At 44.9% G+C, this 23589-nt stretch overlaps 1 protein-coding gene across 2 annotated transcripts in view; it reads left to right on the forward strand.

Moving 5' to 3' along the window:
• Nucleotides 1–14329: 14329 nt before the first annotated feature.
• GFOD1 (glucose-fructose oxidoreductase domain containing 1) overlaps nt 14330–23589 on the forward strand; it is a 125807-nt gene continuing 116547 nt past the window's right edge. The window contains exon 1 of one of the 2 annotated variants that reach the window (XM_010357131.2): nt 14330–15255. In XM_010357131.2, coding sequence (XP_010355433.1) covers nt 15003–15255 — 253 coding nt within the window. In that variant the 5' untranslated portion in view covers nt 14330–15002. The remainder of the gene's footprint in view (nt 15256–23589) is intronic. The other variant, XM_030929304.1, reaches the window with a different exon arrangement.

Raw genomic sequence — 23589 nt, forward strand, 5'->3', positions numbered from 1 at the left:
CGATGGAATCTCTGGAACTGCTAAAAGTGGACTTGTCAGCTCACAGAGTATGTACATGTTTGGTTTAACTACATACTGCCAAATTGCTTCCATAATGGCTGTAACAATATGTATTCTCACCAGCAATGTCTGAGAATTCCCATTTTCTCACATCCTGATCAACCCTTGATATTTTTATATTTGTTAATAACTTTTGTCATTCTGACATGGGAAATAGAATGTCACCCTGGTTTAATTGGCATTGCTCTTGTTACTAAAGATGGCTTAATGGTCATTTAGATTTCCTCTTCTGTGGATTATCTATTTATTTATTTTACTTTTTTTCTATTGGTCTGCTTGTCTTTTACTTAATAATTGATTCTTCTTATGTTCTGGATACTGTAGGATGCAAATATCTTCACCTTGTTTGTCATTAATCTTTTAACCTTGGTCATCGTGTCTTTTTCTTTATTGCATGTGTCTATGTGTATGTGGATATGTGTCTGATTTAAGAAATATTTTCTACAACTACAGATATTCTCACTGCAAGCTCTGCCTCTCGGGTTCATGCCATTCTCCTGCCTCAGCCTCCCAAGTAGCTGGGACTACAGGCACTCGCCACCACACCCGGCTAATGTCTTGTATTTGTAGTAGAGACGGGATTGGGATTGCAGGCATGAGCCACCGCACCCAGCCTCTTATTTTATTTTCTAAAACGTTCTAAAGTTTTTTGTGTAAGGTGTGATCCAATTTTACTTCACTTTAGGGATAAGGCATTATATTAGTTATCTACTGCTGCATAACAAACAATCCCCAACCTAGCAGCATAAACATTTATTATCTCATAGTGTCTGAGGGTCAGGAATCTGGGAACAACTTAGTGGGTAGCTCTGACTCAGCAGTTAAGCTGTGGGACAGGGCTGCAGTCATTTTGCTGTGGACTAAATGTTTGTGCCCCCCCAAGTTCATGTGTTGAAGCCTTAATCCCCAGTGTGATGGTGTTTGGAGGTGGTGTCTTTGGGCAGTGATTAGGTTTCGATGAGGTCATGAGAATGGAGCCCTCATGATGAGATTAGTGCACTTATGAAAAGAGATCTGCTGGCGTCTTGATCTTGGACTTCCCAGTCTCCAGAACCGTGAGAAACAAATGTCTATTGCTTAAGGCATCCAGCTTGTGGTTGTTGTTGCTGTTTTTTTTTGTTTTGTTTTGTTTTGTTTTGTTTTGTTTTGTTTTTTTGAGAAAGAGTTTCACTCTTGTTGCCCAGGCTGGAGTGCAATGATATGATCTTGGCTCACTGCAACCTCTGCCTCCCAGGTTCAAGCGATTCTCCTGCCTCAGCCTCCTGAGTAGCTGGGATTACAGGTGCCCGCCACCATACTTGGCTAATTTTTTGTATTTTTAGTAGAGACGGGATTTCACCATGTTGGCCAGGCTGGTCTTGAACTCCTGACCTCAGGTGATCCCCCCGCCTTGGCCTCACAAAGTGCTGGGATTACAGGCGTGAGCCACTGCACCCGGCTTCTCTCTCTCTCTCTCTCTATATATATATATTTTTAATAACAATCTGAGCAGACTAAGACACATCTGAAGGCCATGCTGGAAGATCTGCTTCCAAGATGGCACATTCAGATGGCTGTTGAGGGAAGGCCTCAGTTCCTCCACAAGGTTGCCTGAAAATCCTCATGACATGGCAGCTGGCTTCACCCAGAGTGAGGCAAGACAGAGGGAAAGTGTGAGTAAGTAGGAAGCTGCAGTGCCTTTTATGACAGTTTCTAGAGTCACTCACTGTCCCTTCCACTTTATCCTGTTCATTAGAAGTGAGTCACCAAGTCTAGCCCACACTCCATGGGAGGGGAATTACACTCCATATCTTAGAGGGAGGAGTATCAAAGAATTATAGCAGTTGAAATTCATCATGGGTACAAAGTATCATTGTCCCACCCCTACTTTTAAAAGTCTACCCTTTTCTTACTGATGTATAATGACACTTCTTTCATCAAGTTTCCACATATGCAGACATGTTTCGGGGTTCTCTGTGCTGATCCATTGACTGATTTATCTAGTCTTGCACCAAGACTACCATGTAACTTTACAAACACTACACTATACTGTAACTTTACAAATCTTGATGGGTGATAAGCCCCTGGTGGCAGATTCAATGATGAACACACCTCCTGTATACAAACCCTTGTGTAGTCCCCTCCCCTCAAATCTAGGTTGGCCCTGTGACTTGTTTTAATCTTAGGATGAACTAGAAGTAATACTGTGTCAGTTCCTGATCTAAACCGTAGGCAAGGGGTCGGGCCTGGTGGCTCACGCCTGTAATCCCAGCACTTTGGGAGTCCGGTGGGGGGGGGGGTAGATCACCTGAAGTCAGGAGTTCGAGACCAGCCTGGCCAACATGGCAAAACTCCGTCTCTACTGAAAAAACAACAACAAAAAAATTAGCTGGGCATGCTGGCAGGCACCTGTAATCCCAACTACTAGGGAGGCTGAGGCCTGAGAATCGCTTGAACCCAGGAGGCAGAGGTTGCAGTGAGCCAAGATTGTGCCAGTATACTCCAGCCTGGGGGACAGAGCGAGACTGTCTCCAAAAAAAAAAAAAAAATTAATAAAAATAAATAAATAAAAACAAATAAAAAGTAAACCTTAGGCAGGCCTTGCACTCTTGGAGTCCTGAGCCACCATGTGAGTAGTCTGGCTACCCTGCTGGAGAGACCCACAGGAAGAGACCACAGGCCCCGAGACTTGCCAGGCAAAGAGAGGAGCCCAGCCATCTTAGCAACCCAGACGAGTGGTCCCCAGCTAACTGTGGCCACCTGAGTGACTGCCTGCAAGCACACTAGCACTGCACAGCTGAGCCCATTCCAGACTGCAGAATCACGATGGCTGCTTCAAGCCATTACGTTGTAGGAGGTTTGTTATACACCAATAGATAATTGAAACAGCTCTTTTCCCATCCTTGTACTTCTTTTTCCAAATTACCTTTATTGAGCTATTGACTCATCTGGGGAAAGAGTATTAAGCCTTTCTTTTTATTCATGTATTCAGCTTTTCTTTTTCCTTTTTCAGCAACTTTTGATATTTTCCCTATAAAGCCCTGAACGTAATTTGCTTAACTTATTCTCGGGATCGATATCATTTCTGTTGCTATTGTGAATGATAATATTTTCTTCACTGTGTTTTCTAATTAGTATCAAGGAATGCTATTGATTTATATAAGTTGATCTTGTATCCAGAAACTTTGCTGAATCCTCTAACAGTTTGCCTGAAGATTCTCTTGGGTTTCAAGTAGACAATCTGAAAATAATAGCCATATCAGTCGGGCGCGGTGGCTCATGCCTGTAATCCCAGCACTTTGGGAGGCCGAGGCGGGTGGACCACCTGAGGTCAGGAGTTGAGACCAGCCTGGCAAACATGGAGAAACCCTATGTCTACTTAAAATACAAGATTAGCCAGATGTGGTGGCACATGCCTGTAATCCCAGCCACTCGGGAGGCGGAGGTTGCGGTGAGTCGAGATCAGGTCATTGCACTCCAGTCTGGGCAACAGGAGTGAAACTCTGTCTCAAAAAAAAGGGCCATATTATCTTTTCCTCCAAGATTCTTCTGCCTTTTCTTTTCTTGTCCCTTTTCATTGGGAAGAACCTCCAGTGTGATACCAGGTAGTAGGAATGATAATGAATACACTGGCTTAAGTCGAACTGTGTTTGAAGTTTCATCAGTTATTGTAACATTATTACAGTTTCAAAAAAAATTGATCAAGTTAAAATCTCCATGTATTCCAAGTTTGCTAAAAGTTTTACTATTTTTTAAATAAATGGGTGTTGAATTTTATTGCCAACAATTTATGGCTCTCCTCCCTTTAATATCTTCGTATTTTAAAGTAACTTAATATAGTCTTCTAATGTTGAGTCATGGATATTTTTATAGGATAAACCCCACTGTTATGATTACTTTTATATACTGCTAAATTAGATTTGTAAGGTTTTTTATTTAGAATTCTTTATATTCATAAATGATATTGGCTTATAATTTTCTGTTGTTTTTATTTAAAATACATACTTTTATGTCTATAGTAACCTCAAAAAATGAGTTAAATAGCTTTTCCCTTTTGTTCTATTATCTGGAATTGCTTGCCTAAAATAAAATTGTCTGTTCTTTGAAAGTTTGGTTAAACCTGCCTGTAAAGTTGTCAGAACATACTGCCTTTCTTGAGGAGAGGTATTTGACCAGCCATTCAATTATTTTAATAGTTACTAGCATATTAAGGTTTTCTATTTCCTTTTGTGTCCATTTTATAATTTCTGTAAAGTTGACCATTTCAGGAAAGTTTTCACAATTATAGGCAAAAATTTGTTTATAGCATTTTTATCCCAAATATTGTTTTTAGCCTTTTCTCTTTTTTCTAATCGGTCTTTCCAGAAATTTATCTATTTTATTAGTCTTTTTTATTAACAACGTTTTGGTTTATAAATAATATTTATATTCTTGGTTTTAGATTCTTTTTATGGTTTTACATTTATTTCTCTTTTCTTCTAGTTTTTTCTTTCTAGATTCTTTGCTATTATTTCTTTCTAGATCATTAAGTTGAGTGCTTAATTCCTTAAATTTCAAACCTCTTTTGTTATCTAAGAAAATGAATTTAAGCTCCAAATTTCCACTCGGGTACAGTTTTAGCTGCACCTAGTATGTTTTTATATGGGTGCTTTTATTGTGTTTCATTTCTAAATATTTTCCATTTTCATCACGGTTTATTTTCTAATCCAGAACTCACTTAGAATGATATTTTTAATAGTCAAATGTATGGGGTGAGGGGATACGTTCCTACTGTTGGTTTCTATTTTCAGTGCCCTGTGGTGAAAGAACATGACCTAATTACCTCATTCCTTTGGAATTTGTTGTGATTTCCTTTGTGGCCCAATAAATTGTCAAGTGTGTAAATGTTCTGGGTAAGTTTATAAAAAATGTGTATTCTTTGTTGGGTAAAGATTTTTTTTTCTAAATATCAATTATTGTTTCTAAATACAATGTAAATTTATTGTTTGGAAAAGAGGAAGAGAAAGAGTCTACATCTCAGGAATCTAGTCTTATCAGAAAGGGAAGAAGGATTGCAGAAGCAGAACTTGAATAATATCCTGGGAAACTAAGGGAGCTAATGGTTTGCAGTGTGTGTGTGTGTGTGCATGGGCGTGTGTGGAAGAGAAACAGAGAGGAGGCTCCCATGGAATGTAGCTTACCTCTGTGAATGCACTTCTTTGTGATTGCAATTATCTGTTTAATTGTTTGATGCACAAAGCCATGAGCTCCTTAAGGGACAGCTTAAGGATGGAGTTTTTGCTTTGTATTCTCAGTGAGTATCTCCAGGACTCAAACACAGCAGGCAGTAAATGAACAGAAGTGGAAAGAAGGTAAGGCTGCTGGTCAGCTGGTATACGCATACCAGATATGATCATGCTGCTTGGTGAAATATTCAGCTGCCGCCCTGAGCTTTGAGTACCGCTTTGTCACCCACTGCCTTGACCTCTTCCCAAGATCCCCCAAGCCTTACTGTGATCTAGTGAACGAAAGTGTTGAGGCTTGGTCTAGCAAGGAACCTCCAGGACTCTGCTCCAGAAATATAGATATTTGTTCTGATTGTTTGGTGCCCATGGCATACCAGTTGTTAAATATTTTTTCTATAAGCTGTGGTTGAAGAAATGAATAGTCTTAGTTTCCTTTTACTCCTTTTTTGCTGAGTTGTGTGATGTGTTCTCTCTGCCATCCTTCTCCCAGGCTGCACTTTGGCCCTGGTTACTTCTATACAAAAACAGGCCCAGTGTCTTTCAGCCTTTTGAGTGGCTTTCCTTTGGACCTCATAATTACAAGGCCACAGCCTATGTAGGGTGTTACTGCCTAGATACTTCTAGATCTATCTTGGATTCTGCATGTTGCATCTATTAATAAATAGGTGAGATGAGGCTGGGCACGGTGGCTCATGCCTGTAATCCCAGCACTTTGGGAGGCCGAGGTGGGCGGATCACGAGGTCAGGAGATCGAGACCATCCTGGCTAACATGGTGAAACCCCATCTCTACTAAAAAATACAAAAAATTAGCCAGGTGTGGTGGCAGGTGCCTATAGTCCCAGCCACTCAGGAGGCTGAGGCAGAGAATTGCTTGAACCCGGGAGGTGGAGGTTGCAGTGAGCTGAGATGGCACCACAGCACTCCAGTCTGGACGACAGTGTGAGACTCCGTCTTAAATAAATAAATAAATAAATAAATAAATAAATAAATAAGTGAGATGTTTGAAATGGAGCAGGTATTGTTTTATGTATCTACTCTTTAAACCAGAAACTAAGGGTATAAAATAGTGCTCTTAATTTGAATTGCAGATGTTATGTCATTTTCCTCTCTCAATTGGAAATTAAAAATTTGAATAGTATTTACTTTCTGCCAGACTGTTACAAAGGTTATTTTTCTGGTGTGCTAAATCTGTGTGTATAAGCAGCGTGTTAATGACTTGGGATGCTAAATAGTTTTCCTGTGTGCTTATCGATCTGCCTGGAAAGGGCACCATCCTTACTGTCTGCTTACTTATAGCGCAATTATATCATCTGCCCTACACACCTTAATAGGCTGACAGAGGCAGCAGAAACATCCACTGAACAGCATTACCCCAGAGAAGTTGTGTGCATGAAGAGGCCAAGCACCTGAGACCTTCACACACCAAAAAGAAAAGTTCTGTATTTTGCACAGAAGCTTCTGGAATGCCTAAACTCCTATGCATTGACGTAAGCGCATTCCCACTCTCCAAGAGCCATGGATTGGCTGGTGGTAAGTCAAAGAGTGTCTAGGCTTCTCTTGGCCTGGTGGGTGACACAGATAAGGAACGTGTTGCAGTACAACCTACTTGAGTCAACTATTATTTTTGGCATTTCAGAGGACTAGCGACTAGCTAGACTCTTTTAGGTCTTGACAAGTTCATGTACTCAGAATGGGAGAGGAAAGAGACACTTCAGCATCTGACCAGTTAGTTCACTTACACATTTAAATGATTTCTTTTCCTTATTGTGACTGTAAGAAAAAAAAAGGAAAAACCAGAAATGTAGACAAAGGTGTATTACTTTTCATTTTATAGGTTATTTATTCTTAAAAATTATAGTTGTATGCACAAGAATGTGAATTACTTAAGGTCACTGTACAGTTAAAATAATTAAGATGGTAGCTTTTGTGTTATACATATGTTATCATAACACAAAGACAAAAATATGTAGTCGTGATCATATTATATATACAATACTGACTGGCCTTGTAACCCCAACATCATGCTATAAGCATTTTGTCATGCTATTACATGACATTAGAAAATGTTCTCATGGCCGGGTGCGATGGCTCATGCCTGTAATCCCAGCACTGTGGGAGGCCGAGGCGGGCAGACCACTTGAAGGTCAGGAGTTCGAGACCAGACTGGCCAACGTGGTGAAACCCTGTCTCTACTAAAAATACAAAAATTAGTGATCCCAGCTACTTGGGAGGCTGAGGCAGGAGAATTCCTTGAGCCTGGGAGGCAGAGGTTGCAGTGAGCCGAGATTGCACCACTCACTGCACTACAGCCTGGCCAACAGAGCCAGACTCTGTCTCAAAAAAAAAAAGTTTTCATACCTGTGTGGCTAATTTGTTTATCTAACAAGTATTTATTATGTATTAGTGAGGTACCGAGTACTGTTTTAGGCCCTGGGATATAGCAATAAATAACCAATAAGATCCCTTGCCCCAATAGGCTTACATTCCAGCCAGGGGCCAAGGAAGTGAACTCAAAGCAGACTGTGGTAAGTGCTGTGAATGGAATTAAACGGGGTGGCGGTGGAGAGCAACATCAGGGGTTTGGGAAGAATGGCTACCTCAATAGGCTGGGAAGGATGCAACATGTGAATTGAGCCCAAATGGCCTCTCCATCCAGAAGAGTGAAGGGCTGAGGGAAGAGCACTTCCCAGAAGAGAAAACAGAAAGTCTAAGTGTCCTGAGACAGGAAAGATCCAGGCAAGACTGAGGAACCAAGGGGAGGGGAGTGTGACTGAGGCAGAAGGGGCATCAGGCCAAGAGTGGGTGGCACTAGAAGTGCAGACGACAGAGCCACCTGGGTTATGCTGAGGGGTTTAGATGGCATTGTCAGTGCAGCGCAGCGAGCAGGGGAGGTCTCTAAACAAGTCAATGTCATGAGTGATGCTTTTGAAAACTCTCTGATTACCTATGAATTGCAGAAGGCAAGAGAGTGACAGTGAGTCCTGATAGAAGGCTACTGTGGTAGTCCAAAGCAGAGATTATGGTGGCCGATACTGTCCCATGCCTCTGTCCCCGAGGAGCAGCACCACAAGCACAGTGTTGCTTTTCCTGGCCTGGACGGCAGCTCTAGTAACCCCCTGCTTAGGGAGCCTGTTGACCTATGTCAGAAGGGGAATTAAGTGTGCTTCCCTTCCCTACAGGGACCAAGTGCTTGCAGGGAAAAATAGGGGCTATGGTACCCTATTGTACCACAATCTAAGTTCAAGGGCAGCATGCTCAGTGGTCACATACTCTGATTTTGAAGTCAGGTGATTTAGTCCAAATGCTTGCCTTTATGATCTCAGGAAAATTACTGAACTTGAAAAAAAAAATCTATCAGTTTCTTTTGTAATAATGGGGAAATTGTATCTTCCTGAAAGAGCTAAATGTAAATATATGCAAAGTGCTTAGCTTAAATGCAAATTGGGCCTGGTGTGTTGGCTCACACTTGTAATCCCAGCACTTTGCGAGGCTGCAGCGGGAGGATCACTTGAGCCCAGGAGTTCAAGACCAGCCTGGGCAACATAATGAGATCCCATCTCTCAGAAAAAAGAAAAGTGCTTAGCTTAGTGCATCATGTATAATGAACACTTAGTAAGTGGCACCTATTATTAACAACAAAAAGAACAAAGAGTTGAATGTATAATGATGAATGGGTGCTTTTAAAACTCTCCTAATGAAAACTAGTTCTGGAACATATCTCAGTGCTATGAATATTAGACCTGTTTATAGACCTGCTTAAAGATCTTCAGCAGTCATAACTATTCAAGTTTCTCAGCCTGGCAAAGCTCTTATAATTCCACAAAGAGCAAAAGTATTTCACTCCACAGATATTAAGATTTATTTGAACACTGGGCATTTATGGACAGTCAACTAAAAAGAAAGCCTCTTTCTACTTTGTGTCATAAAGAACAATAAACAAATCTAACTAAAGAGCAAAACTTTTCTATTTCATTGAAATAGTAACATATTTCCAATATTGTGGAAACAAGTAAACCAAACTATTTACAGTGGCTATGTAAGGATAGAATGATTAAGGCTGACTTCATCTTATTTTCTAAAATGTCTGTAATATGTACAAATGACTCTTACAGTGAAAAATACTATAAATTGTCATTAAACTAAATTAATATGAGAAGAAATTCCATTTTATCATCATCTTAGAGATAGGAATAAAATTATTTCATTTATTTTATTTCATTTTATTATTATTATTATTATTTTTATTATTATTTGAGACAAGGTATTGCTCTGTCTCCCAAGCTGGAGTGCAGTCAATCATAGCTCCTGCAACTTTCAACTCCTGGGATTATGCAATCCTCCTCCCTCAGGCTCTCAAGTCAGTTTCATGAGTGAAACTCTCAAGTAGCTGGGACTACCAGCACACACACCATTCCTAGCTAACTTCAAAAAAATTTTTATAAAGACAGGATGTTTTTAAGTTGCCCAGGCTGGACATTTATTTTTCATGACATTCAAAGGGGCCTAAAATGTTCACATAAATGCAAATAGTAGAGGCTGGCAGCTAAATCATGGATGGAGGGGAAAGACAATTTTAGGCTGATTTTCAGAACTGTTTTAAAATGTCAAAACCTCAGGTTGTGTTACAGGTTGGGATTCAGGATCCACGGTTTAAGAGGGTTTCACATGAAGAACTTGAAGAACAAGACTGTCTGTGGGGACCATGTGCACAGGCACTGTGTGTGCAAAGGTCTGTGTCCTCAGAACCTTAGAATAGATGCATGCTCAGAGTAATCCTCGCATGCCCAGGACGGATGAAGCAAGACCCGTCTAACTAGTGAGGACACAAGCGCACACCCAGCTTCTCCACTAGCCTCAAGCTGAGAAGTCACGCCAACATTGTTTTACTCTCCTCCCATGTCCAATTAGCTGCCAGGCCCAGGAGACTTCATCTCCTTGTTATCTCATGATATCTCTGTGCAGGTATCTTCATTCCCATAGCTGTCACCTTTCTTAGTCCTCTTCCCCTCACTTTGGGGTCACTGTAGTGGGCTCCCTGCAGGGCTGGGTCTAGTGGCCCCTCACAAGACACCCTCCGTACTGGAGGTTGAATAATGGCTCTAAAACACCAATCTAATTATTCATTCTCCCCACCATGTTCTGGCCTCCACATACACCTTTCCACCTTGAGTTAGCCTGTTCATAGCTTTCCTCTGTCTAGACTATTCTCCTCTCTTTCTTCTGGCTAACTCCAGTAAATCTTTCAAAACCTGGGCCCAACCCACTTCTCAGTACATGTCTTCACAATCTTCCCATTCAGATTTCAGAACCCTCCTCTGTTCTCAAATCAACCCATGCAGACCAGGTGTGTTACACTGTATTGCCACTGCCAATTCATGTCATCAACCAACGGGCTACCAGGCTCTCTGTCCTTCTCCACTGTGCATCTCCACAGGGACTCCACAGGGAATCCACAGGGACTCTGTCCTTCTCCACTGTGCATCTCCATTGCATGCGCCATTCTTGCACATGGCACTTGGCATGGTTCTGATGACTGACTTTATAAATATCAACTCATAACAGCACACGATTGTTAGAAGAATGTGGAAGCATTTATTCAACAAATGGGTACTGAATATCTAGCAGGTGCCAGGCACAATTTTAGGTGTTTGGGACTCAGAAGCGAATGAGACACCCAAACTTCTTATCTCAGTGAGTTTGGAACCTATCAAGGCAAATGAATGATAAACAGATAGGCAGGCATATAATATAATGTGAGGCAGAGACAGGAGGTATAAAGAAAAATAAAGCTGGACAAAGGGATGAAATATGACAGAGGTGTCATTTTAGAGGAGATGGTCAGGCCAGGCAGTCTGAGCAGAGGCTTGAGCAAAGTGAGCAGAGAGCCCTGTGGATTTGTGTGTGTATGTGTGTGTGTGTGTTGATGGGGAATGAGGTGTCAGGCAGATGAAACAGTAAGTGCAAAGGCCCTGGGGCAAGAACAAACAGCCTGTAAAGGGCATAGCAAAGAGGCCAGGGTGCTGGAATGCAGGGTATGGGGCGCTATGCAATAGGCTATGAGATGCAAGGCGCTGTGGGTTAGGCCAGATAGTCTTTCAGGCATGCTGAGGCCTTTGGAGTTGATTCAAAGTGAGATGGGAATTCACTGGCAGGTGCCAAGCATGATGGGAGATGATTCAACTTATCTTTTATGGGATCTATGGACTATGAGGGGCATCACTGGAAGCAGGGAGACCAGTAAGGACAGTGGTCCTGATAGTCATGATGGTGACTTGGACTCCCCAGCCATGGCAGGGAGAGGTGAGCAGACTCTGGATGCATTCTGCAAGTGGAGCAGACAGGATTTGCTGATGGTTGACTATAAAGGATATGAAGACCAGATGATTCCAAGGCTTTTGACCAACTGGTAAACCGATGATTTTATTTGTTGAGGGAGGAATGGCTTGAGAGTAAGGTTGGAAATGAAGTGTTCTGTTTTAAACCTTTAAGTTGGACTTGCTAGCAGGACGTAGTTTTGCCTTCTATGAAATGGAGATAATAATGTTTATTTACAAATTTTAATGAGAATAAAATGTGATCATTTTCTTTGATGTTATATAGATGGAAGTTCTCTCTTTTTTTTCTTTCTTTTTTAGAGACAATGTCTCCCTCTGTCGCCGAGGCTGGAGTGCAGTGGCATGATCAAGGCTAGGCCCACTGCAGCCTTAAACTCCTGGGCTCAATCCCACCTCAGTCTCCCAAGTAGCTGGGACAATGGACACATAACACACCACCATGCCCAACTAATTTTTTAATTTTTAGGAAATGGGGTCTTGTTATGTTGCCCAGGCTGGTCTAGAACTTCTAGCTTAAGCGATACCCCTGGTTAGGCTTTCCCAGTCAGTGGGATTATAGGTGTGAGCCACCACAGCAGGCTTAGAAGGTCCATTTTATTCACATTCAAGCTAGGGGTAGAGTTCCCTTTAAAAGAACACAAACAAAACTCCATCTTATTAGCTAGATATTGCTGCACTGTACAAGGGTCTCTCTCATCAAGAAATGACATCGGTAGCAGACCCATTCTTTATATTTATTTATTTAACATTTATATAGAACTTACTATGCACCATGCCTTATTCTCAGGACTTTGTAAATGTTAATGAATCGAATCCTCTAAAACCCCTTGTGGTATGTACCATTATTACCCACCCATTTTACAGATGAAACTATGCCGCAGAGAAGTGATTTGCTCAAGGTCCTACAGCTAATAAATGGCAGAGCCAGAAGTCAACGCCAGTGGCTCTGGCTGTGCTCTGACCACTACTGCACATCCTGGGCTCCCTGAGAGCCTGGCCATCTCTGACATGTGACAAGGCTGTGATGTATCCAGTCCCTTGGGTCCGACACCACTACCTGCTCCTATGCCCAGATAGGCGTTCCTGCCTTGGTTCTTACAAAACCCCTGCTCTAAAGAAGCCTGTTGGTGTTGAGGGCAACACCCCTCTTTGTCTCTCAGTCCTCCCCAGCTGCTGTCAGCCACCCAGCACTGTGTCCTTTGTGCCTTTCTTCTAATGCCCTAGGTCAGCCTCCACTCCGCATTGCCACACGCAGCTTTTTTGATATGCTGCTCTCTCCACGCGCGCCCCGCCTCACTGCCAGTTGTTACAAGTTGTTTTAAACGCTTGCAAGTATCACGTTTTCCACTCGTGTTGCGGCAGACCATGTGCTACATTGAGCCCAGTGCTGAAGACAGGAGATGAACATGACCCGACCCATGACCTCTCCAAAGACCTTCAGCTAGAAGACGTGCCTTTCAATTTTTAGAGTCCGCTCCCAGCACCAAATGGGTGCGAAGCGGGCATTCGATAAATATGCATTCATTTATTTAGCAAATGTTTATTGAGGGCCTACTACATACAGGCAGGCAGTGTGCCAGGTGCCAAGGATATGGTGGAAAATCAGACAGACACAGAGTCCCCACGGCTCCAGAGGTGCGGGGCCAGCCTTGGCCAGTCCCCCTCAGTTCCCCCTCCAGGGCCTGAGAAGGGTGCAGGGGGGTGGAGGTGGGGGCAAGCTGGGAGAAGTAAAGGCTGCTGGAAGTGGCGACGGCAACAGGAGCCGAAGCAAGAGGCGGGCGTGGCATCTGGCCAGGGCGACATATCGGTCTCGAAACCTAGACACGAGACGCACGCGCCGCAGCGGCCTCGGAGACCCCTACCCCGCTGCGGCAGTCCAGACCACAGCGTCTACGCGGGGGCGGGCACGGGCCTAGGGGCAGGGAAGGTGGAAGGCAGTTGAGAGCCCGCCAAGACTGGACTGTCTGGGAAGAAGGCGGCTGAACCGTGCGTGCGCGGCCGGAGCGGGGGCGCGCGATTGGAGCAGGCTAGCTTGGAAGGAGACCGGAGAAGTCTGCGGTTCCATGCCCAGACTCTGGGGCCTGGATTCCAATCGCAGGCCTGTTGCTTACATATGTCACCTTGCGCAAGTCCCTTAGCCTTCACTGGGACTCATTAACATCGCTGGTAAAATGGGTTTCCAATAACCTTAGGTTGCTGCGAGGACTAAAAGGGACAATGCCTGGAAAGGCTTCAGTATGATGCTCAGCACGCAGGAAACGCTCCGGGGACCGAGGTTGTTCGCACTGTTCGCACCTCGCCGGGTCCCCTCACTTTCCCCAGGCCAAGGCGCCCACTGCTCTCTTCCAAAGGACAGGCGACTAACCTATTGGGGCGCGCCCTGCCTAGATAGATTTATTTGCTTGCTTGGGGCGGGGTTTGGAGTGAAGCAGGGAGGAGAAGAAGATGGTGAGGGCAAAGAAAGGGAAGAAGCGGAGGGGCAGGAGGCGAGCGAGGCGGGGACGGGGAGGAGCCGGGCTGGGCTCCCAGGGCTCGGGCGCAGCGCGCACCCGGAGCTGGCGGCGGCGGGGGCGGGGGCGGCGCGCGGCGGCCAATGGCGCGCGGCGCTGCGGCGAGGGCGGTGCAGGAACACCGGCCGCTGACAGCCAAACTCGCCAACTCCGCCCTCGTCCCCGCGGGATCCCGGAGCCTGAGCCGGCCTGGGGCCGAGGCCGCCCGAGCCGCGAGGCGAGCGAACATGGCAGCAAAATGAGGAGGCTGGCGCCGGGTCGTGGCCGCCGCTGCAGCGCTGCAGCTTGAGATCCCCGTCCGGCGCGCTCCGGGCCGCATCCTTAGCCGGCCTCCTGGCGGTCGCGGGATTATTTCATTCCGAGCGGAGGGCTAGGGATAAAGGAGACTCCCCAGCGGAGTGGGTCCGTGCCCAGACTCTGGGGCAGGGTGTAGACGTTTGTGTGTGCGATTCGCCGGCTGCGCAAACGACGCGGGAGAGAGACGGTCCCGGGCTGCGGCGGCGCGGCCGCGGGGATGAGCCGGCCATGGAGCGGCCTTGGCGGGGCGCACGCAGCGGACTGGCGCTGCCGCGGGAGCGCCGCCTGAGCCGGGGCTCCAGGGGGCTTCGAAGCCTCCGGCGCCCTGGGGGGGTCCCTGTCGCCGACTCCGGGAAGGACGCAAGCCCCGCGTGGCGGACACTGCCGCAGTCACCGTACTGAGGCGCCCCGAGCTTGCTCCGCCTGCAGCTCAGTGCGCGCTGGGCACCCGGGCGCCTTGCCCGGTGCACGGCGGCTGGCGCACAGCGGCTAGATTGGCTGCAGGAGCCGGGTGCAGGACTAGCTGGAGGTGGGTGTGTGCGCGTGTTGGACTGGAGATCCGAGTAGAAGCAGAACCAGGCGGCTCTGAGCAGCCATGCTTCCCGGGGTGGGCGTGTTCGGCACCAGCCTCACGGCCCGTGTCATCATCCCTTTGCTGAAAGACGAGGGCTTCGCGGTGAAGGCGCTGTGGGGCCGCACGCAGGAAGAAGCGGAGGAGCTGGCCAAGGAGATGAGTGTCCCCTTCTACACTAGCCGCATTGATGAGGTGCTGCTGCATCAGGACGTGGACTTGGTGTGCATTAACCTGCCGCCGCCTCTCACCAGACAGATCGCTGTCAAAACCCTAGGTGAGCGACCCCTACCCTGCATCCTCCGTCCCACCCCCGCCCTTTAAACTTCTCTGGGTTCCTTCCCCGCTGCCTTTCCCTCTCCGCGTCCCAGAAGCTTACCCTGCATCTACGCTGCCCCAGGGATCTGAGATCCCAGATCCGACTCAGAGCTCCCTCCTTCCTCGTCCCGGGCCTTCCCCACCTTTGCACTTCCCTCCTGCCTCCTGGCACCACTTGGACGCGCTTCCCCACGTGTGCGGCTTGCAGGCTGGAGGAGGAGTGTGTTCCGGGGATCCGAACTAGGAAGATCAGATGCCGATATCAGGGGATGGGGTGCTCCTCAAGAAGAGGAAAGTTAGTCCTCAGCTGTGTGTGTAGTGTACGTGTGTGTGTGTGTGTGTGTGTGTGTGTGCGCGCGCGCGCGCCTGGGAGACGCGAGTGCGCGCCCAGAAACGCCTGAATAAAGGGCCGCACACGTGTCTCGGGTTTTCTTGGGTGCGACAGAGGACCTGCCCTTCAGCAGCTGTGGCGCCCTGTTGGGGTCGTTTGTTTCTTTCTGCTGTGAGTTAGTTTAGCGTGAGATTGGAGGTGTGACCATCGGCTGGAATTATTTCGTCTGCGCTGGAGGCAAGGATGATGGGAGTGGCTGGATGGGGGTGATGATTTAGAATGTTTTCAGAGGCGTCATAGGTTAGTAAAGACTGATTTGATAAAACCAGGGGTTTTAACTTTTGACTGCAGCCTTCCGGAAAATGTCTTCTGCCCCAGTTTGGAGTAATCGATTTTAAATTTTTACGGGGATGGGCGCAGTAGCTCCAGAGGCATGGACGCTTTGCATCAGAAAAGGCCCTCCCTAATCGACTTCAGGAATAGTTTCTGAAGGCACAGTGTTGACCCGCGGGGGCCGGAGATGAGTTCAGGGTGCCTCACCATCTGGTCCCTGCTCCCCTCAACTCCCAGGCAGTCTGAACAATCTCTGAGCACAGAGTAGCAACCTCTCAGACCATGCTCAGGGGAAAGAGAAGGGCATGTTTTGTTCATCATCAGTTCTTATATATAACCTAAAACAATCCCAGGAAACTTGCTTGATCTTACAATTCCAAGAAAATTAGCAGCTCACCTTTGAAAGCTGAAGTTTCTATTGGTGAGGAAAACGCAAAGCTTATAACAAGAACAAAGCTTATAACCAGATGAAGCGAATAGTAGAACAGATTAGAAGGGAGGAACTGCCAGGGAACAGAGACCATCCAGAAACCAACCGGAAGTTATGTAGTCTTGGAAAGACTCTTTTATTTTTTAAAAATAGGTGTGGATTCAGGGTGGGTGAAATATATGTGTGTTTTAATTCTGCCTTCGAAGAGCTCTGAACAGAATGTAGAAACTCTTTCTCCATAGAAAGCCATTTTTATCAGGCCATTTGGCTATTGACTCAGATGCGACATCTGATAGAATTCCTAAGGAGGCTGCTCACATTGTCAGTTTTAATTGTCAGTTAATTTTATTAAGTGTCTGCCCTTTGTGGCCTGTTTCTTTGGCCTTGAACTGAATGCCATTGAGTCTGGCCAATATTTATTTTCTGTTTGATGGAACATGTGTATTGGGTGGATAACTCCCTTGTTTACATTGGCTCTTTGCATATTAAATATTTTATAACCATCTTGTGGTATAATTCTATTAGTGCAGTTTGTACAAAACTGGTCCCTCATAAGCCCTGGGTATACTGGAGAGCTTAGGACTGGTCATATCTGAAAGATCATGTTGTAACTTCATTTCTCCACCATAGAGATGGTGGCTCCTGTCCTGGGTACAGACCCACAGAGCAAACCTAGAGCAGGAGGGTGGCGATTTGGGGAACAAGGATGACCTTGTTTTCTGGCTGTCTCTGGGAAGTTGGCCATGAAAGTATCTGGGGGCTCTGGTTTCAAGAGATGTGACACAAATTAGACATTTCTAGATACTTCTTCTGTTCTTATTTTTCAAATATCCCTGTGACTTTTCTTTAATTAACAAGACATGTCTGTTATCTCTTCAAAGCCAACGATAAGAGGCATAATAGACCTAGTTTAATAATGGTGATGACAGAATAGGGTTTTGTTCATGTTTTTAGGGTAGGTTTGGAGCTTCTTTCTTCTTTCTTTTTTTAACTCCTTCTTTTGCAGGCTGCCCCTGCGAGTGCACAGTGGGGTGGTCGTCTTGGTTTGCTTTACAGTCACTATTGAAGGTTCAACACATACAACACAGGAAGTGAAAAACCCCAAACCGTTATCAGGCTGGTCTGGCTGTTGGGAGTGTATAGATACGAGTGTTTGCCTGGAATTGAAACTGGCCACTCTGACTTGTCCTGGTAAATTGTCCTTTTAGCAAAGTCCTGGACTTTGAATTGCTTGCTCAGTGATGGTGACAGGTCTGTGGCCCTTGATCCACACTGATAACTGGTCACAGGCCTGTCAAAGTAAGGGGCTGGTCTAGGGACCACAGTGAAAAGAAACTTCAGATCAATTGAATCACACACGTCCTCCTTTAATTTTTTTTTTTATTATTATTATACTTTAAGTTCTAGGGTACATGTGCACAACGTGCAGGTTTATAACATATGTATACTTGTGCCACGTTGGTGTGCTGCACCCATCAACTCATCAGCACCCATCAACTCGTCATTTACATCAGGTATAACTCCCAATGCCATCCCTCCCCCCTCCCCATAATAGGCCCAGTGTGTGATGTTCCCCTTCCCGAGTCCAAGTGATCTCATTGTTCAATTCCCACCTATGAGTGAGAATATGCGGTGTTTGGTTTTCTGTTCTTGCGATAGTTTGCTGAGAATGATGGTTTCCAGCTGCATCCATGTCCCTACAAAGGACACAAACTCATCCTTTTTTATAGCTGCATAGTATTCCATGGTGTATATGTGCCACATTTTCTTAATCCAGTCTGTCACAGATGGACATTTGGGTTGATTCCAAGTCTTTGCTATTGTGAATAGTGCCGCAATAAACATACGTGTGCATGTGTCTTTATAGCAGCATGATTTATAATCCTTTGGGTATATACCCAGTAATGGGATGGCTGGGTCATATGGTATTTCTCGTTCTAGGTCCCTGAGGAATCGCCACACTGTTTTCCACAATGGTTGAACTAATTTACAATCCCACCAACAGTGTAAAAGTATTCCTATTTCTCCATATCCTCTCCAGCACCTGTTGTTTCCTGACTTTTTAATGATTGCTATTCTAACTGGTATGAGATGGTATCTCATTGTTGTTTTGATTTGCATTTCTCTGATGGCCAGTGATGATGAGCATTTTTTCATGTGTCTGTTGACTGTATGAATGTCTTCTTTTGAGAAATGTCTGTTCATATCCTTTGCCCACTTTTTGATGGGGTTGTTTGTTTTTTTCTTGTAAATTTGCTTGAGTTCTTTGTAGGTTCTGGATATTAGCCCTTTGTCAGATGAGTAGATTGCAAAAATTTTCTCCCATTCTATAGGTTGCCTGTTCACTCTGATGGTAGTTTCTTTTGCTGTGCAGAAGCTCTTTAGTTTAATTAGATCCCATTTGTCAATTTTGGCTTTTGTTGCCATTGCTTTTGGTGTTTTAGACATGAAGTCCTTGCCCATGCCTATGTCCTGAATGGTATTACCTAGGTTTTCTTCTAGGGTTTTTGTGGTAATAGGTCTAACATTTAAGTCTCTAATCCATCTTGAATTAATTTTCGTATAAGGAGTAGGGAAAGGATCCAGTTTCAGCTTTCTATTTATGGCTAGCCAATTTTCCCAGCACCATTTATTAAATAGGGAATCCTTTCCCCATTTCTTGTTTTTCTCAGGTTTGTCAAAGATCAGATGGCTGTAGATGTGTGGTGTTATTTCTGAGGGCTCTGTACTGTTCCATTGGTTCTATATCTCTGTTTTGGTACCAGTACCATGCTGTTTTGGTTACTGTAGCCTTGTAGTATAGTTTGAAGTCAGGTAGCGTGATGCCTCCAGCTTTGTTCTTTTGACTTAGGATTGTCTTGGCAATGTGGGCTCTTTTTTGGTTCCATATGAACTTTAAAGCAGTTTTTTCCAATTCTGTGAAGAAAGTCATTGGTAGCTTAATGGGGATGGCATTGAATCTATAAATTACTGTGGGCAGTATGGCCATTTTCACAATATTGATTCTTCCTATCCATGAGCATGGTATGTTCTTCCATTTGTTTGTGTCCTCTTTTATTTCACTGAGCAGTGGTTTGTAGTTCTCCTTGAAGAGGTCCTTTACATCCCTTGTAAGTTGGATTCCTAGGTATTTTATTCTCTTTGAAGCAATTGTGAATGGAAGTTCATTCATGATTTCGCTCTCTGTTTGTTTGTTACTGCTGTATAAGAATTTTTGCACGTTAATTTTATATCCTGAGACTTTGCTGAAGTTGCTTATCAGCTTAAGGAGATTTTGGGCTGAGACGATGGGGTTTTCTAAATATACAATCATGTCATCTGCAAATAGGGATAATTTGACTTCTTCTTTTCCTAACTGAATCCCCTTTATTTCTTTCTCTTGCCAGATTGCCCTAGCCAGAACTTCCAACACTATGTTGAATAGGAGTGGTGAGAGAGGGCATCCCTATCTTGTGCCACTTTTCCAAGGGAATTTTTCCAGTTTTTGCCCATTCAGTATGATATTGGCTGTGGGTTTGTCATAAATAGCTCTTATTATTTTGAGATACATTCCATCAATACCGAATTTATTGAGAGTTTTTAGCATGACGGGCTGTTGATTTTCGTCAAAGGCCTTTTCTGCATCTATTGAGATAATCATGTGGTTTTTGTCTTTGGTTCTGTTTATATGCTGGATTACGTTTATTGATTTGTGTATGTTGAACCAGCCTTGCATCCCCAGGATGAAGCCCACTTGATCATCCTCCTTTAATTTTAAAAAATTTCCTCGAAATCCCTACCTTAGTGAATGAGGCATTCCTCTGTTATAGAGACATTTCTACCAAGTGTACTTTCTACACTGTCCAAGGCTGCCTCTTATTAAGTACATACTGTGTGCCAGGCAGCATGATAAGTGCTGCGTATAAAGCATTTCATTTCATGACTAAAATAATCCTCTAAGATAGATATTAACTCCATTTCACAAATGAAGCAACTGAGATTCAGAGACCTGAGTCACATTGCTCCTGGCTAGAGATTTGAACCCAGCACTCTACCTCCCCCCGAGTCATTTCTTCCTCTTCCATCAGCTGTACCTGTTCCTCAGCCATAGATCATGGCAGCCCAGGTGAGACTGTTGGAGTTGTCCTTTGTTCCTTTTTCATCCCAGTCCTGGAATCAATTCCCAAACCTGGTTGATGCCATCTGAAACTCTCTGTGTCTGTTCCCCATAGAGGTCAGGTCCTTATGTAGTTTCTGAATCAGGTTCCAGTTCACCCCACCCAACCCTGCCTCTAGCCACTATCCACACTGCTGCCAGGTATGCTGGAGTGCTAGAGACCTGGTTGTATCATTGTTTCCTGTTTCAGGAAAAGCCCCAGCTGATTGACATGACATGCCCAGCCTCATGTCCTGGTGGCTGTTCCCGAACCCAAGGGCTTCAGCGAGCCCCCACATTGCTGGGGTTTCCTTGAAGGGGCCCTGTTGGCGCACATATCCGGGTCTCTGTCAGGAACGCCCTTGTCCCTTGAGGTCTTCTTCCATGTTTGCCCTTCAGTACTCAGCCCAAGTGTTACCGCTTCCTCTCCCTCAAACCCCCCACCCTACATACCCTTCTGTCGTCTCTACACTGTGTGCCGCCATCTTGCCTAGCACCTATTTTAAGGCATTCATTTAACATTTAAATTTTATTTAGTTATTTTGAATTGGCTATATATTCATGCGGTACAAATTTCAAATGCTATAAAAGTACACATGGAAGACCTTATGTCCCCCAGTCCCTGTCTTCTGACTGGAGGCAATTGTTATTACCAGTTGTTTATGTCTCCCATTCAAGGCCATATATATATGTCTATATAATGTATAATATATACATATATTTTACATATACACAAATATATGAAACTCTGAATGTGAAAGTATTATTGTTCCTCTTTTTGGCTACCTAGTATTTCATTGTATGGATACATCAAAAATTTATTTAAGCAGTTCCCTGTTACTCAACATTTAGGTTGTTTCCAATTTTTGCTTATACAACCATGTAATGAATAATCTTGAGCATATGTCATTGTGCACACATGCCAGCCTGTTTGTGGGATAGATGTGTAAACTGCTGGTCAGAGAGTACATACTGATTACATTTAACAAAGATATTGCCTCATTAACTGGCACCTAAAGTGACAGTGTATTTTTTGTCAGTTTCCTTGTTGCCTCTCCCAGCAAGCGTCCTGATGGTCAGGATACAGACAGGGCAAAGAAGCCTCACTCACCTTTGTGTCCCCAACAGCACAGGGCTCCAGGCCAGCACAGGCCCAAACCAGCCTGCCTGGGTCCAGTCTTGTTTCTTATGCAGTCTACTCTGTACAATGGGAAAAGTGAGCACATGTGCACACACGTGTGTGTGTGTGTAAGGTGTCACTCTCCACTTTCAGTGGCTCCCATAGCACCTGAAATAACATCCAAGCTCCTTGCCATGACTTTCTTGGCCTGAAATGGCCCTGCCTTGTCCATCTCTTCCACTTCTTGGATGGCTTCACATATTCCTGGACTCTCTATATTCTGGCCACCTGGCCTCTTTTCTGTTCCTCAGATGCCAATCTCTTTCCTGACTCTTGGCCTTGCACCAGCTCATCCCTTTGCCCAGAAGATTCTTGCCTCACTTTTTGGAATGGCTAGCTCATTTTCACTTTCAGGTCTCAGCTTACATGTTACTTTGGGCAAGAGGCCTTTCTGTATCCTCCCCTCCCAATTAAAAGGTTCTCCCCCAACCTCAGTCCTGCCTCTGTCATCCTCTTTCTCTTCCTGGTAACACTCTTCATGGTGTGTGATGATCTCTTTCATTTGCTTGATTGTTTTCTTGCTTGCTATTTGTTTCCCCGGCTAGAATGTACGTTATTGGAAGGTAGGACCCTTGTCTGCTTGGTTCATCAGGGTACCCTTATCTCCCTTAGACAGTGCCAGACACTTAGTCACCTAGAAGACATACTATAAATATTTATTGAATGACAAATGAATGGATTTTCATTGAATACATGTATGCCTGGCGGAAGGCAAAAGGTTCTAAACAGAATGTGTCAATTAACACATAGTATTCTTATCCTCCTGTATGCAGTAGCTGAATGCCTCTCAAACTTTCAGATGTGGTTACATCACCTGGGGATCTTATCAAAAACCAGATTCCAGGTCAGGCACAGTGGCTTACGCCTATAATCACAGCACTTTGGGAGACCACAGCAGGAGGATTGCTTGAGCTCTCGAGATCAGCCTGGGCAACATAGTGAGATCCTGTCTCTAGCCAGGCATGATGGTGCATGCCCTGTAGTCCCAGCTACTTGGGAGACTGAAGTGGGAGGATCACCTGAGGCCTGGAGGTCAAGGCTGCGGTGAGCCGAGATCATACCACTACACTCCAGTCTGGGTGACAGAGTGAGACCCTGTCTCAAAATAAAATAAAAAACAGATTCCTGGGTGGGACCTGAGATTCAGAATTTCTATCCAGCCCTCAGGCAGTGTGGATGCTGGAACAGTCAGACACTAGAGATGAGATAGCTCTCTGCCCTTGGGAACAGAAGACATCCCCTGCTGTGAGTAATTAACCTGTCAGGGGAACTGTGCTGAAATGCCTGTTGCCTTGTGTGGAATGTGATGACATCTGTTTTCACCATCCCTGTATTTGGAGACAGCAGTGCAGACTCTCTTGGTGAAACTTCTCCATGGGAGTGCAAGGCTCCTTTGGGATGGTGAATAAGGCCATAGGTTTTCCTTGAGCTTTGATCTTGCTGCACACTGATCTTGTCACAACTTGTTTGGCATCATCAGCTGAGGACCTGGAGCAATTGGCCCTTTTCTGTCCTTCTTCATGGTGTCAGCAGTTGCTTCATGTTGAGGAGGGCTGCTAGGAACAGAGGTGAGGGAGCGAAGAGGAAATGGGGTTGAGAGAGGACTTTGCAAGCCAGCATTGCCACACCAGCAGAAATAAGTCTGCAGATAATGCTCACAATGTACTTGACAGCAGCCATTCTGACATCCTAGCAAACCCTGCATTTCCAGTTCTTGCTTGAGATCTCCTCTGGATCTATTCCTGTCTCCATACTGTGAAAAAGGTGATTGCCTATTTCTCTTTGGGTTCCTGCCCCTGAGCACTGAGTGAAATGATTTTTGGTCTATCAATTTGTTGTAGAGCCAAGGAAGCCCTTGGGCATTACATAAATGAAAGAAATTAC

Source organism: Rhinopithecus roxellana, chromosome 4 (assembly GCF_007565055.1).
Source record: "Rhinopithecus roxellana isolate Shanxi Qingling chromosome 4, ASM756505v1, whole genome shotgun sequence".
In the NCBI taxonomy this organism is placed as follows: Eukaryota; Metazoa; Chordata; class Mammalia; order Primates; family Cercopithecidae; genus Rhinopithecus; species Rhinopithecus roxellana.